This window comes from Odocoileus virginianus, unplaced genomic scaffold, assembly GCF_023699985.2.
Source record: "Odocoileus virginianus isolate 20LAN1187 ecotype Illinois unplaced genomic scaffold, Ovbor_1.2 Unplaced_Scaffold_1, whole genome shotgun sequence".
Classification (NCBI taxonomy): domain Eukaryota; kingdom Metazoa; phylum Chordata; class Mammalia; order Artiodactyla; family Cervidae; genus Odocoileus; species Odocoileus virginianus.
In genome coordinates, this window is record NW_027224263.1 from 3161464 (window position 1) to 3175233 (window position 13770).

A 13770-nucleotide genomic window follows, 5' to 3' on the forward strand; every position below is an offset into this window, starting at 1 on the left:
TACTGAACCCGAATGCTGCAGCTACTGAGGCTCATGTGCCGAGTGCCTGTCCTCCATGACAAGAGAAGCCACCACAATGTGAAGATTATGCACTGCAACGAAGAGTAGCCCCCCCCCCCATCACTGCAACTAGAGAAAATACACATGCAGCAATGAAGACCCAGAGCAGCCAAAATAAATAAAGCTAAAAAAATAGCCATTCTAGTCCACTCCCCCTCATCTTACCTGAGTACATGGAAGCACAGAGAGATGACTTTCCCCAAGGTCCAGGTTTCCTTTTCACTGCACTTCAAGGTTCTACTTTAAAAACCAAGTTCGTTTGCTTTTCTTACTATTCAGAGACAAGAAGCCAATGGGCTGTGCCCTAGCAAGGAAATGATCAGGACATTTGTTTGAAGCTTTTTGAGTTTCCAAATGTGACCCACTGTTTCAGCTCAATTATTGTTTAGCTTTTATCTATGGGGACAACAGACTTTCCTTCGAGGCTCAGTGGTAAAGAATCCATCTTGACTGCCAACGCAGGTGATGGGGATTCAATCTCTGGGTGGGGAAGATTCCCTGGAGGAGGAAATGGCAACCCACTCCAGTATTCTTGCTGGGAAATCCCATAGACAGAGAAGCCTGGCAGGCAGTAGTCCATGGGATGGCAAAAGAGACAAAACAACAACAGTAACGGCGACAACACTCTCCTAGTGTCTGCGGAGTGCCTACTATGTTTGCCACGCTAGGTGCTGAGGAGGGTTTAGAAAAGATGAAGACCCATCCCTGCTGTCAAAGATCTGAGTGTGGGAGACAGAACTAACAATGAGAGAACAATGGAAGGCAGTAAGTGATTCAGAATAAAATGAATAGTGCAGGCAATAACTGCTGTTCAAGTTCACAGGAGAGAGAGCGCTCTGGGAGCTGGGTGTTGGGGGTTGGGGAAAGTGCAATTTCACATGGGCTTTGAAGGCGGGATAGGATTGTTTATGCAGATGTGGGGGAGGGCACTGAATGTGTGTCTGCATGGGTGGGGGCAGGGGGCTGCTGCATGAATGCAGAACTACATGGGGATTAGGGATAGCATTTATTGAGCACTTTTTATGCACTGGCTACACAATTCATGTAAATGTGCATAATCCTAGGAATTAGATAATAGATCACTGATAACTGTTTGGTTGAGAGAGGGAAACTGAAATACAGAGAGGTAAGTTGCCCAAGGTGACACAGCAAGTAAATGGCATAATTATTATTAGTATCCCAGAGTTGTCAAACACTTGGCTATTCTACCTTTGAAAGAGAGGAATTTGTGCCTCAGGCGAGGAAGCTGGCCTGGTACTAAACACAGTCATTTTGCAAACGTAAGACCCTCTAGGCCCACCTCCCAAAATAGTTCCTTATGGATTGGTGGTTTAGTTGATAAATCCTGTCCGACTCTTGCAACCCCAAGGACTGTAACCTGCCAGGCTCCTCTGTCCTGGGATTCTCCAAGCAAGAATACTGGAGTGGGTTGCCATTTCCTTCTCCAGGGCATCTTTCTGACCCAGGAATTGAACCTGGTCTCCTGCATTGCAGGCAGATTCTTCACTGACTGAGCTAAGAGGGAAGATTTCTGCATGGATTAATGAAGCCTTTTACTGAGTGCTATCATCTCCTTCTTACTTTCTTGAAGACAGGAACTTGAGGTCTCAGGCTACAGTCATCACCAGAACGCCAGTTATCCTTGATGTTACTTTGCAGAGGATTTAACAAAACACCGACGGAGAACGAGTGAGCTGCTGAATCAATCCTTGTTTGTTGTTGTTCTTTACTAATTAGCACTTCGAGAGCATCAGGCCCTAAGGTGGATGCTGTCTGTGCAAAGCTTCCTGGCTCTGAGGCCAGGTGGGAGAAAACCAGACTTGGAAAGGATGGCAGGAAAATGGCTGGCAGCCAACACCAGAAAGTGTTTCCCAGGCAAGGTGCCTGTTTTGTTTTGTTTTTTTTCCTGGCTATTTTCCTCTTTGTGAGTCTTCAATAGATATTAAACCAACACAAAGTGGATTCTGAAAAGGTCTTTCTCCTGTTTCCTTGCCCAAAGAAAAGAAAATCCCAGTCTATGGGTAGGAAGCAGCAGGGAAGATGGGACCCTGTTTCTGCCAGCAGCCCTTATCCAATTCTTGGGCCCCTCCACAGCCTGGCGGGCCTTTAAGTGGCAGGACTCTCGGCCAAGCGCAGGTTGGAAACAGCTGCTCTGTCGCAGGGCGGGAGGACGGAAGGAGGTCTGGGGAAGCTTCTTTTCCTCCATCTTTTCCTCCAGCTAGAGTACGATTGAGCTTGAAGGCGTGGCAGGAGAAAGGGGAGACGGAGAGCCTGGAGAGGGAGTGGCCGGTGGTTAGATGGAGAAACACGGGAGCAGAGCAGGAGGGGGAACGGCCGGGCAAAGTAGGAAAAGAAGCCTTGTCTAGGATGGAAGTGGAGAGTAGGGCTGTGGCTACAAAGGTGGAGAAGATGCCGTCTTGGCCCTGCCCGAGTCTGCTATTTCAGGGAGGTCTGAAGGAGAGGCGAAGAGGAGTAGGTCACACCCAGCGGACCTCCCGAAGCCCAGCGGCTTATCACTAGACAGGCTCGTCCATTCCCCCAAGAACTCAGCAAGGGCCGGCTAAGCGCCTACTAGGTGCCCGGTGTCCAAGGAAGCGCCCTAGAGAACCAGGGCGCAGGAGGCGGAGTCGGTCCAAACGGCTTCGCGGAGGAGCGAATTCCGTAGTCGGCGGTGCGGAAGGGTGGCGGTGCACAAGGGTGGCGGTGCACGCGTGCTGGCCGGGCGAGCGCAGAACGCGAGGCAGGCCGGGGAGGAGGGGAAGGAGGCGGGGATTGAGCCCGGGGGAGGGCGGGGGAGGCCGAGGCGCCGAGAGGGAGAGTGGGAAGTGTGAAGGGTGCCTGCGGCGGCGGGGGGGAGGCCGGAGAGGGGAGGCGGCCGGGCGGGGTGGCCGAGGGCGTGAAGTGGGGGGGCGGCGAGGGGCTGAGCCGGGCGGGAGCCGGGAGGCGGCGGCGAGGGGGAGGAGAGAGGGAGGGGAAGAAGGAGGAAGCGAGCGCGGCTGCTACAGGGGGAGGAAGACAGGGAGGAGGAGCCGTGCGCGGCGGCAGTGGAGGCCGCCGGGGGAGCCGAGCGCCTGGGCGCGGGGAGCCGAGCCGGCACCCAGTCGGGGCCGAGGGCCGACTGCCGGTGAGTGGAGCCCCGCGGGGCGCGGCGACCCGTCCCTGGGGCCGGGCTTGAGGCGCGGGAAGCTGCGGCGCCGGGGCGGAGGGAGGGGGCCGGCCGGAGCCCAGCCCCCGGCTGGCCCGGCCTCCCACCCGCCTTTCCTCCCTCCCTCCCGGCTTCCTCCCGCCGCTGCCCGCGCGAGGGGGGCAGGTCCCGGGCGGGCCGCGGGCTGGGGGAGGTGCTGCCCGGAGGGCGGGCGTCTGGGGCCGGGGGGTGGAGCTGGGGGCTCGGGGGTGTACCCGGGGGCGGGAGGCTGGACCGGGACGGCTCTAAATTGGCTCGGAGGGGCCCGTCGGCGGCGAAGTTGCTCGCTGGGGGCAGAGACGGCCACGCGGTTGCAGGAGTAAGCGATCCCCCTGTGGCGAGTGCGTGAGACGAGGAGTCCGGCGTCCCCGCCAGCCCCGTCGCCCTCCCCGCCGGCCCGGCCCCGCCAGCTCCCCTCCTGGCCTCCGCGTGTTCCCTCGCCGTCTCCCCCGGTTCGCTCCTGCCGCGTCCCCTCAACCCTCGCCCTGACCCTCCCGGCCTCCGACTTCCCCCCAACCCTGCTTGCTTCGCCACTGCCCCTGTTCCCCTTTTCTTCCCTCGCTAGTTACCCCTCCCCGCCTCGTAATTCCCGATGCAATTGCCTCTTTGAGACCTTTTTTTTTTTTTTCCTCTCCTTCCTTTTAGATTGGCCAACGGCTCGTTTCCACCCTGCCTCGTTGGTGGCCACTGGAGAAGCGCGGGGGGCTCCCCAGGCAGCCGTAGGGACAAATTAGAGCCAGCACTTGGCCCCGGGCCTCGCGTGTAGCTTCCCGTCCCCTGCTCTAGTTGCCCCGGTGTCCGGAGGGGGGTGCGGGGGCGGGGGTGTGCCCTCCGTATATGTCCCACCACCCGGGCCACCCTCGGGGCTTGTGTTCCATCTCGCTCTCGCTTCCTGCACGGTGGTCGTGGGGAGCCACTTTGCATCATGTCCCGGTATAGCTACCAAAGTCTCCTGGACTGGCTCTATGGGGGCGTGGACCCCAGCTTTGCGGGCAATGGGGGCCCCGACTGTGCTGCCTTCCTCTCTTGGCAGCAGCGGCTGCTGGAAAGTGTGGTGGTCCTGACCCTGGCCCTGTTGGAGATCCTGGTGGCCCTGCGGCACATCCTGAGGCAGACGAAGGAGGACGGTAGGGGTGGCGGTGGCTGCCAGCCAGAGCAGGTGACCCAGCGGCCAGAGGAAGGCAAAGAGAGCCTGAGCAAGAATCTGCTCTTAGTAGCCTTGTGCCTGACCTTCGGGGTGGAGGTGGGCTTTAAGTTCGCCACCAAGACCGTCATCTACCTGCTCAACCCCTGTCACCTGGTCACCATGATGCATGTGAGTCTGTTGACTTCCCCCACCCCTTCCCGGCAGCCTCACGGCAGCCTCAGTCAGCAGAGTCATTTGTGTGCTGAGGACACTTGGCCGTGTAGAGCACCTCACCCCTGCGGGCGGTGGGACCCTTAAAAAAGATTTTCCACCGAGTGGCTGTTTGGGTGCGGATTTCAGATTTGGCTTCCTTCCACCTTTGCACAATACGTCAGCCCTACGGTGGTGGTGAGCCCTGGGAAAGACTAGCACTCAGGCTAGCGGCCCCTCCCCTCCCAGGCCTACCCTGGCCTTTTGCCAGCAGGAAGTCTGACCCCAGCCAGGTTCCCTTTCTGGATCACCAGAGGGGGGCCATGGGCCAACCCACCCCCCCATTCCCTCTGCCACAGTTAATTTCCCAGAGGCCTGGTGGCTTTCTTTCCTGGAGCTGGTCACAGAAGGTTCCGGTCTCTACTGTCATACTTGAGGGAAATACTTTTGTAGGTTTCTCTTAATAACTCTTTCTTTTGGGAGTTTAGGGTCTTAGGCTGAGGCCTGCCTTTTGAGTTCTGAGGTGTCAGAGCAGCACCAAACTCCGACTCACTGCACTCTGAAGCAGACCCCAGGCAGACTCGTGAACTCTTCTCTGTCCGTGGTGAGAGGGTATTTATTTCCTGCAAACCTCTCCATCTTATCACTCTCATTCTCTCTCCTGAGGTCCAGGAGTGCCCAGAGAGCTGATTTCTTTATCTCTCATTAGTGGTGCTAAGAAAAACAAATGAGATTGAAAAGGAAAGTTGCCAGATACATAAAAATAATCTGGGTGAGGACCAACCAAGAGCAAGACTGTCTTTTTGTACTCAGCCTGGGTAGAGAGATGATCTAAAACTATAATATCACGGAAGGGTAGGAAGAGGAGGAGGGGGTGGGGTGGGGGGCTGTCTCTTTAGATTTCAGGCTGTGGAAAACCTGGTGTGTTTTATTCAGGGACAGTTGTGAAACCTGTCATTAGCATCTTTATTGCTTTTATATTTGTAGAAGGTTGTTCTCAGGAGACTTGTGACAACCTTGTGTGGGGCAGGAGGTTGAGATAATTGTCTTGGTTTCACAGGCCTGGCGGGGGACTCGGGGATGGGAGGTTGCTCGCTTGCAACCAAAAGATGAATTAGCTTTCCGGGTTGGAAAGCTAACCCACCCTCTTTGGGGTTGCAGAATGCAGAGCGGCAGTCTCTGGGAGGCCGATGCTGATCAGCATGGTGCTGCCTACTTATGCTGTGGATGCTTGCTAGCTCTGTGTTGTAGGAACTCCTTGGATGGCAGGTTCTTGGCCTCAGTTTCCCAATCTGGAAACTGTGGTGAATGACCAGAAACCCCTTTCAGTCTTGCAGATGTGGTAAGGAGGTGTAGACAGATTTGGAATAAAGCAGCTCTTAGTGATGGGATGGCTCTAAGCGTCCAGTAGGCTTGGAGTGGGTCGCATTTTTTTAGAGGCCTTCTTGGGAAGTGATGCCATTCACAGGAAACCCAAGGGCTCCCCCAGTTAGACCTTCTGTGTAAATTTGAGCCTGTCTGCTTTCTTTTTTTTTTTTTTTTAAATGAATGGGCTTTTTGTTAATGAAAGGAAACAACGCATCTCAGCCACTGCTATGTGAGGCTCTTGGGACAGGAGTGCTTTTTTTGGATGGCAGGTGGTGAGGGTCAGAGGGTGCCTCTTCGACAAAGGGGTCTTGAGGCCTCTGACAACCACATATCTAGAAGGTCAACAAAGAACTAAATTCAGCCCGATTGGGGCTGCTGCTGGGGTGATGACGTCAAACCTGGCAGCACCATGGTTTTCAGTGGAAAGGTTTTTAGAGGCTTTTAGAAGACTCTGGAGGCTTCGTTCTGGCATTAATTAGTTGTGTGACTTTGGGAAAGTACTTGTCCTGGCTCTCAGTTTGGCTGGCTGCAAAGCGAGGCAGAGTTGAATTTCTAGGTCTTGACAGTCTGTGCTGTGCTGCTCTCCTCCATAAGCAGTGCCCGGGGTGCCACACAGAGCTCTTCTAGAAATGGCTTTTGGTCTCCTCGCTGATTTCAGGTGGTCATGGCTCATCCTCTCACCTCCTCTTTCGCTCCCTGTGTCTTTCCCGTAAAGTAAACCTGAGAAGGCCACCCTTAGGGATCCGTGTAGATGACGTTGGCCCTCGGGCTGAGTGCTGCAGAGAGATGGATGTTTGGGCAGCTGTGGACTGATTCCTGTCACTGTGCTTTTGCTGTTGTCCTGTGCTTAGCTGAAACTCTTAAAATTAAGCTAGGTGGTGGGGGCAAAGAACAGTCAGGCTGAGGAATCCTTGAGACCAAGCAGGATTCTACTGCTTTCTTTGCCCTTTACTCCCAAGTTACTGCTTTGTGTCATTTAAATAGAAACCTCTGGCCTGCTGGGGGACTTAGCCTTTGATGAATCCAACATTCCATACCTTACCTATGGTCTCATTGGAAGCAGGGACATGCGGATTTTTAAAAGCTGATGTGAATCTTTAAAAGAAATATTACAACAGATGGTTGGAAACAGTTCTCTAACTTGGCTACAGTAATGACTAATGATAGTAAGTATGGTTAGTATTTGGGCTTCCCTGGTGGCTCAGACGGTAAAGAATCTGCCTGCAACGCAGGAGATCCAGGTTTGATTCCTGGGTCAGGAAGATCCCTTGGAGGAGGGCATGGCAACCACTCCAGTATTCTTGCTGGAGAATCCCATGGACAGAGGAGCCTGGGGGGCTACAGTCCATGGGGTTAGTATTAATAATACTTTACATCTGTCTAGCTCTTAACGTTTTTTAAAATTTTTTTTCATTTATTTTTATTAGTTGGAGGCTAATTACTTTACAGTATTGTAGTGTTTTTTGTCATTCATTGACATGAATCAGCCATGGATTTACATGTATTCCCTTAACTTTTATAAGACCCTTTCACATGCACTATCTTCTTTAGGGTTATGCTGGATAAGCTTGAGCCTGGACATAGAGATGTTAAAACGTATCCTGTGACTGTGTGTGTTCCAAAGGGGAGGTGTTGAGCACAAAGAAATACTTTGGCAAGTGAATTAGCTGAGTTAGGCTATATCATGGCAGTAAATTCTGTGAAGTTCAGGGGTCCTGAAAAGGAAAGGGAGACATTAGCTGAATTGAAAGCAGGAGCTTAGCAGAGACATTTCTGATGTGTGTCTCTCAACAGGATGACTCAATTATGGCTTTATAGAAGGCCTTGTTCTGCAGAGGCAGTATAAGTTTGTAACAAGGGCAGTATTACTTTCGGCCAGGAAATGGAAGCACTGGAGGGAGAATGACTAGTCTCCTTACCTCCCATTTTTCAGTCTGTAAAATATTTACTCCCAAGGCCTTTGATACACAGACCCTCCTCATAGCCATGCTGCCTTTGGGTGACCGCCAGCTTTAGAAGCACAGGACAGGGTACTTCTTGTGTCCGAGTTCTGTTCTTCAATAATATTCCTGCTGTCAGGTTTCTTTTTGGCCTCTCTGTTATCTCAAGGGCCCTGGAACCTGGGACTGGTAGAGGTTTGTAGGATTAAAGCAGCACCTTCTCACATCTAACTTAAGCCGGGGATGCTTGAGGGTTCTTGGAATCAGCAAGCACCAGGATTAACGCACCATTGTTAAACCCCTTGCTGAATATCAGTGGTGTTTACCCATTAACCAAAAAGTATTTCTTCAAGCGTGGCTAGCTAGTCCCCTGTGCATAATATTTTCATAGGTATGGGTGACACGGAATGAATTTACTGACTGTTTATGCTGTTTATAAAACAAAACAAAATGGAAATCACACTGCCAGCAAGGTACTGGCAGGGGTGGCTTTAGAACCCAGCTGCCAACAGTGGGAATTGGGGCTTTAGCAGGAAGAGATTCTCATAGCTATTTAAGTCCTAAAATCTACAGTTTCTTAGCAGAAGGGTTAAAATGCCAGTTTGACTGATTGTGTCCGTAAAAACTCATGGCCTTTTATCCTTTGCATCTAGTTAGATTGTCTCTGTCTTAGGAACTTAAGGCAAAGATCGAATTTTGGATGTCTTGTCTAATTGTCCACTTCCGGTTGGTTGTGTATATGTCTATGTCAGTATCTCCCAATTGGGCCCTGAACTTAGTGGGACATAGCATGTGCCGTTTAACCCTCTGTGTCTCTGTGTATAAGGCGCTCTAGATCTCAGCTGGACATTTGCCAAATAATAATTGATGCTATTGACCCCTGAGCACCAAGCCTCTGGTTTTTATCCTTTACTACCAAGTGAGCCCATCCTTATTTTTAGCGTTAGCATTGCTATTTTATTTTTCAGCTATTAGAAGGCTGATGTCCACTAAATATGGCTAACCTGCTTTTGTCTTACTGTTTCTTTTCCTACTTCACTCTTTGCTGAAAGCACAGAATGGCTCATATTCAGAATGGCCCTGAGCTTTTTGTGACACCTTTTGTTTGTTTTTTTTTCCCCAATTATTTTTATAAGTTGGAGGCTAATTACTTTGTGACACCTTTTGGAACTCACTGAATGTACATGGATATGTTCTATTTGCTCTGTGATGGATTTGTTTTAGAGAAAACCTGATAGATTTGAGAATTAGGCCTTTTTGTCCCCTGCCTCCTTGACTTCACACCAACCACACCTCTTCATCCCCATCTGTTGTCTGGAGCACTGATAACTGCCCTGGTTGCAGTTGATGTTGGTAGGTAATGGGTGCAATGAAGGATCCAGCCATCTGCTGGCTTATCAGATGGATTGTGTCCTGTGTCATCAGTCCAGGGGGACACAAGGGGGTGATGTTTATATGGGCCTCAGCAGCGAGGCATGACATTCCTTTTTAGTTTGTTTTATATTCTCCCCCAAGGAAATTTGCAGAGAATTTTTCCATCTTTCATTGTTACAGTCTTTGGCAGGGTCCCTTCCATTATAAGGGAAGTGGTGTGGATTGGTGGATTAAACAACCCACAGACAGCCCTGGGATTTAAAATGATGATACCAGTGTTGCTTGTCGCCTGGTAGGGAACCTGAGCAAGTTATTTAGCCTTTTCCTATCTCAATCTTCTTCATGAAATGGGCCACATGGAAACAAAGCATTTTAATCCTCTGAATAGCTCTGTGGTCACTTAAACAGATTCCAGGTACAGCTGATCAGAGCTGGCAGATGACCAACAGATTTTTTTCCTCTGACTCAGAAACTGACAAACCTCAACTTCTTTTCACCTTTCTTGATAGCTCTTAGAATCCATTCCTCTAATTAGTTCTGTTGCTTTTCTCTGGATCCTTGCCCATGCCTGCATACCCTTCTCATACATAGTCTATAAAACTGGGTACTGTGACCAGAGGTCCAGCCCACACCCAGCAGAGAGGAAAGATTTCTTTCTCAGCCTTTTCTCATTGTGCACCTGTTAATACAATGCAGCCTGGAGCTTGCTGTTAAGTAATAGAATGCAACAGGCTCCTACTCACGGGGTGATCCACAGGCCCCCTGGATTTTTGTCCCTTTCCCATAGAAGTACCTCCTTCATCACTGTCTTCATGGGATCTGTCGTGAATTCCTCCCCTCTGTAGATGGTCCTGAAGACTCTCCTCTGGGAAACTTTCCAGTTGACCTTGACTCCATAGTTATTCCACTCATTCCACCAATACCTCTTGTCCTCCTTTTCTTTGAATATTCCTCAGACTGTTAGCCTCTTTAACATTTGCCCTTGCATGAAAAAATTGCAAGTGTTAGTCACTCAGTTGTGTCCTACTCTTTGTGACCCATGGACTGTAGCCCACCAGGCTCCTCTGTCCATGAGATTCTCCAGGCAAGAATACTGTGAGTGGGTTGCCATTCCCTTCTCCAGGGGATCTTCCTGACCCAGGGATTGAACCTGGGTCTCCTGCATTGCAGGCAGATTCTTTACCATCTGAGCCACCAGGGAAGCCCATGGCTTTGTATGCAAGTAGGTAGTTTGGTAAGTGTTCAACTGGGTTGTTTGATTTTACATGTTTGTTCATTCTCTACCATTAGCGTGTATACTTTTCTTTAAGGAAAGGAGTAGTATTTTTTTTTCCCTCTGTAACACCCTGCAGAGCTTAATACAATACTGTATATGCACATTAATTGCTTAATGTGTGCCTGGATAATGCTGGCTGACTGACTGACAGAACTGACTTTTTTCTTTTTCCCTCCAGTGGTTCTGTCTGTGTTCCCTTGAGGTCTCATGGGCACAGTTCCTGTGTCTCCTGTGCCTATTAAGAGAAACTCTTGTCTGGTTTTTTTGAAATAGTCAGAAAGAGAGGTGGTTTCACCTCTAGCTCACACATCTTTTTGTTGAATTTCCATCACAAAGAGCTGGTTATTAGGAACTGCAGCCCATTCTCTGCCCCAAGTTTCTGCTCACTTTCATTGCAATGAGGAAATTGCACTGTTGGATCTTGGTCTTAAATCCTTTAGTTTGACATCTGGAAATGTCTACTTTCTTCTTTTCCTCCTTTAATATCAGACTTTAAAAAAACTGTTATTAAGCTGGTAACTCACTTTCTATCTCTCCCCTTTTATATTTTTCAATAGGTTGTTCACTGTTATCATGCTTCATTGAAATATCCTCCACAAGAAGAGCCAGATTTCTCAACTTCTGGTCCTTCATATATTTTTTTTGTTAACTTTGTTTGTGTTCAGTTTTGTGAGGTATAATTGACAAATAAAATTGTAAGATATTTAAAGTGCACATCATGATTTTATTACACATACATCATGAAAGGACTCCCCACCCCCCCACTGAGTTGACTAACACATCCGTGATCTTTCACATCTTTTATTAAATTGAGAGCATCTTCTGCCAGTAACTGAGTGGACCTGAAGTGGAGTGCAGTGCTTTTCAAATTTTCTTTGTGAAAGATTCCCTTGGAACCTTGTTCTCATGCAGATGCCTGGCTCTCCACTCAGAGTCTAAGTCAGTCTAGGTCCTATAGGGTGAGGATGGGAACCTGCATTTATTACAAGCTCCTCAGTGATTCTGATGCAGGTGAGCATTGGATCCCACATTGAGAGACATTATCTAGTGGCTAAAGTATGAGGTCGGGGAAGGCAATGGCACCCCACTCCAGTACTCTGGCCTGGAAAATCCCATGGGCAGAGGAGCCTGGTGGGCTGCAGCCCATGGGGTTGTGAAGAGTCGGACACGACAGCGACTTCACTTTCACTTTTCACTTTCATGCATTGGAGAAGGAAATGGCAACCCACTCCAGTGTTCTTGCCTGGAGGATCCCAGGGACGGGGGAGCCTGGTGGGCTGCCGTCTGTGGGGTCGCACGGAGTCGGACACGACTGAAGCAAAGTATGAAGTGGGATGTTGCTTCAGATGATCTTCCTGACTGATGTGATTCTGGTGGCCTGTGGGTGGGCATTTGGTCTTCTAGTAGTACCTCGGTATCTATGTGGGTGTTAAATAAGGTGGTTGAAAATAGAGGTTAAAGACCCTGAGTTATTGTGAGGTGGATTTTAAGGTAACTTTGGCGTTCCAGTGGCTTGTTGGGTGCCTGTGGCTTTTATCAGTGGAGGATTTCAGCCAGACCTCTTTTTAATCACCTTCTAGTCCTCCTACACTCCTTTGCCATTCTTGCAGTGTTGGAGATCTTTGGGAACTAACAAGATGAAATACTGACACAATTATTGCATGCTGGTTCTCTATTTGCAGGACTTTTCATTTTCACTGCTCATGGGTATGCATTCGTTCTTGCATTCATTCAGCAGACATTTGTCCAGTGCCTATTGTGTGTCATTGTGCCAGGCGCTGGAGATTCAAAGGTAAATAGGAAACATTCTTTGCCTTCATGTTCCCCACAGTTGAGATGAGAGAGGCAAGAAAAAAAGATCAGCTAAATTACAACGTGACGTGTATGGTAACAGGTTTGAACAAAGCATAGAGGACCAGAGGGTCTTTTATTTTTTCCTGATGCAATTAAGGAAAGCATACCGGAAGAGGTGACATTTGACTCACTAAGGAGACATGTTAGCTCTTTGAGAGCAGGGGCCCTTGTTTGTCTTATTTTCTATCATAGCGCCTCTCATAGGACCCACCTCATAGTAGGTGCTCAATAAACGTGTGAATGAATGACTAGGAGGTGGCTAGGTATTTCAGAAGGAAAGGGTTTCTTGGCATAGGAAACGATACATGTAAAGGCCCAGAGTTGCTTCCTCTTTCACAGGAAAGCTTTACAACTCTTACCTGGAGTCATTTGCACGTTATTATCAGGGGCAGGTATTGTTTTTGTATTTCTCCCTTGGCAAACCACATAAAACTTGGAATGCTCTGTCATTTCTGGCCTGTTGATAAGACAACTGCAGTTGCTCACAAGTCCTTGATAGGGGGCTTGTGAGATAGAGCATTGTGTTCTCCCTGCTGTCCCAAGGAGGGCCCACATGGTCAAGGACAGACACAGGGAACCACAGAGGCGAGTGAGCAGACATTAAATGCAGGAAATGAGGTAGCAGGCATTCCACCCCCCACCAGATGATTTTTAGTGGCTCATGGGATGGCTGCTGCCCCCAGGAAGGTGGAACTGATGCAGTGTTTCCATGCTCTTCTTCTACCTTTCTCTTTTCTATTTCTTTTCCCCTGCTTCCAAGTCTCCCCCCCTCCCGCAACCCCCCAACTTACCCCATCCTAGTTTGCCTCTTTCCAGAGTACTCAAAGCTCCAGATCAACTCCATCTAAACGCCTGTTTTCCTGGAGGAGGTTCTATCTCCAAGGAAATCAGGAAGAAATCAGTTCCATGTAGGAGGTTCATACTGCAGTGTGAATGGCTCAGATGCAACTGGGGTGGGGGAGGGCAGGACTTTTTAAAAGGGCCTTGTTAGCCTTACTTGATCTTTAATTGGTGGGGTGTGTCTCAGTATTTGAGCAGGTGGCCTTTCCCATGCTCCTTTCCTTGCTCAGTTGTTGGCCTCCCTCCTGCTCCACACCTCCCATCCTCCCCCACCCTGAGAACTGGGGTTATCAGTGTCTTGCTATCCTACTTGCTGAACGCCCAGGGTAAGTCTCCCTCCAAGGTGCTCTTGAATACAGCAATTAAATCTGAAGGCCTGGGGAGGGCTCCTCCTTTTCTGGGCACGGTACTCTGTTTATTCAGCCCTTCCCCAGAAAAAGAGCTGCCAGCTAAACAGGGCATGGCTTGCACGTCTGTCAGTGTGTGGTGTGTCAAGGGACACTGACCTGTTGTGAGCCTGAGATCCTAAAGGGGAGAT

The 13770-nt window shown here is 49.7% G+C and overlaps 1 protein-coding gene across 15 annotated transcripts in view; it reads left to right on the forward strand.

Moving 5' to 3' along the window:
- The first annotated feature begins 3023 nt into the window (after window positions 1–3023).
- Window positions 3024–13770, forward strand: part of TMEM164 (transmembrane protein 164) — a 222642-nt gene continuing 211895 nt past the window's right edge. For 6 of the 15 annotated variants that reach the window (XM_070462144.1, XM_070462139.1, XM_070462143.1 and 3 more), the window contains exons 1-2: window positions 3095–3184; window positions 3890–4559. In XM_070462144.1, coding sequence (XP_070318245.1) covers window positions 4170–4559 — 390 coding nt within the window. In that variant the 5' untranslated portion in view covers window positions 3095–3184; window positions 3890–4169. Of the gene's footprint in view, window positions 3185–3468; window positions 3586–3889; window positions 4560–5068; window positions 5185–13770 lie in introns of those variants that run through there. The other 9 variants (XM_070462152.1, XM_070462153.1, XR_011485881.1 and 6 more) reach the window with 8 other exon arrangements.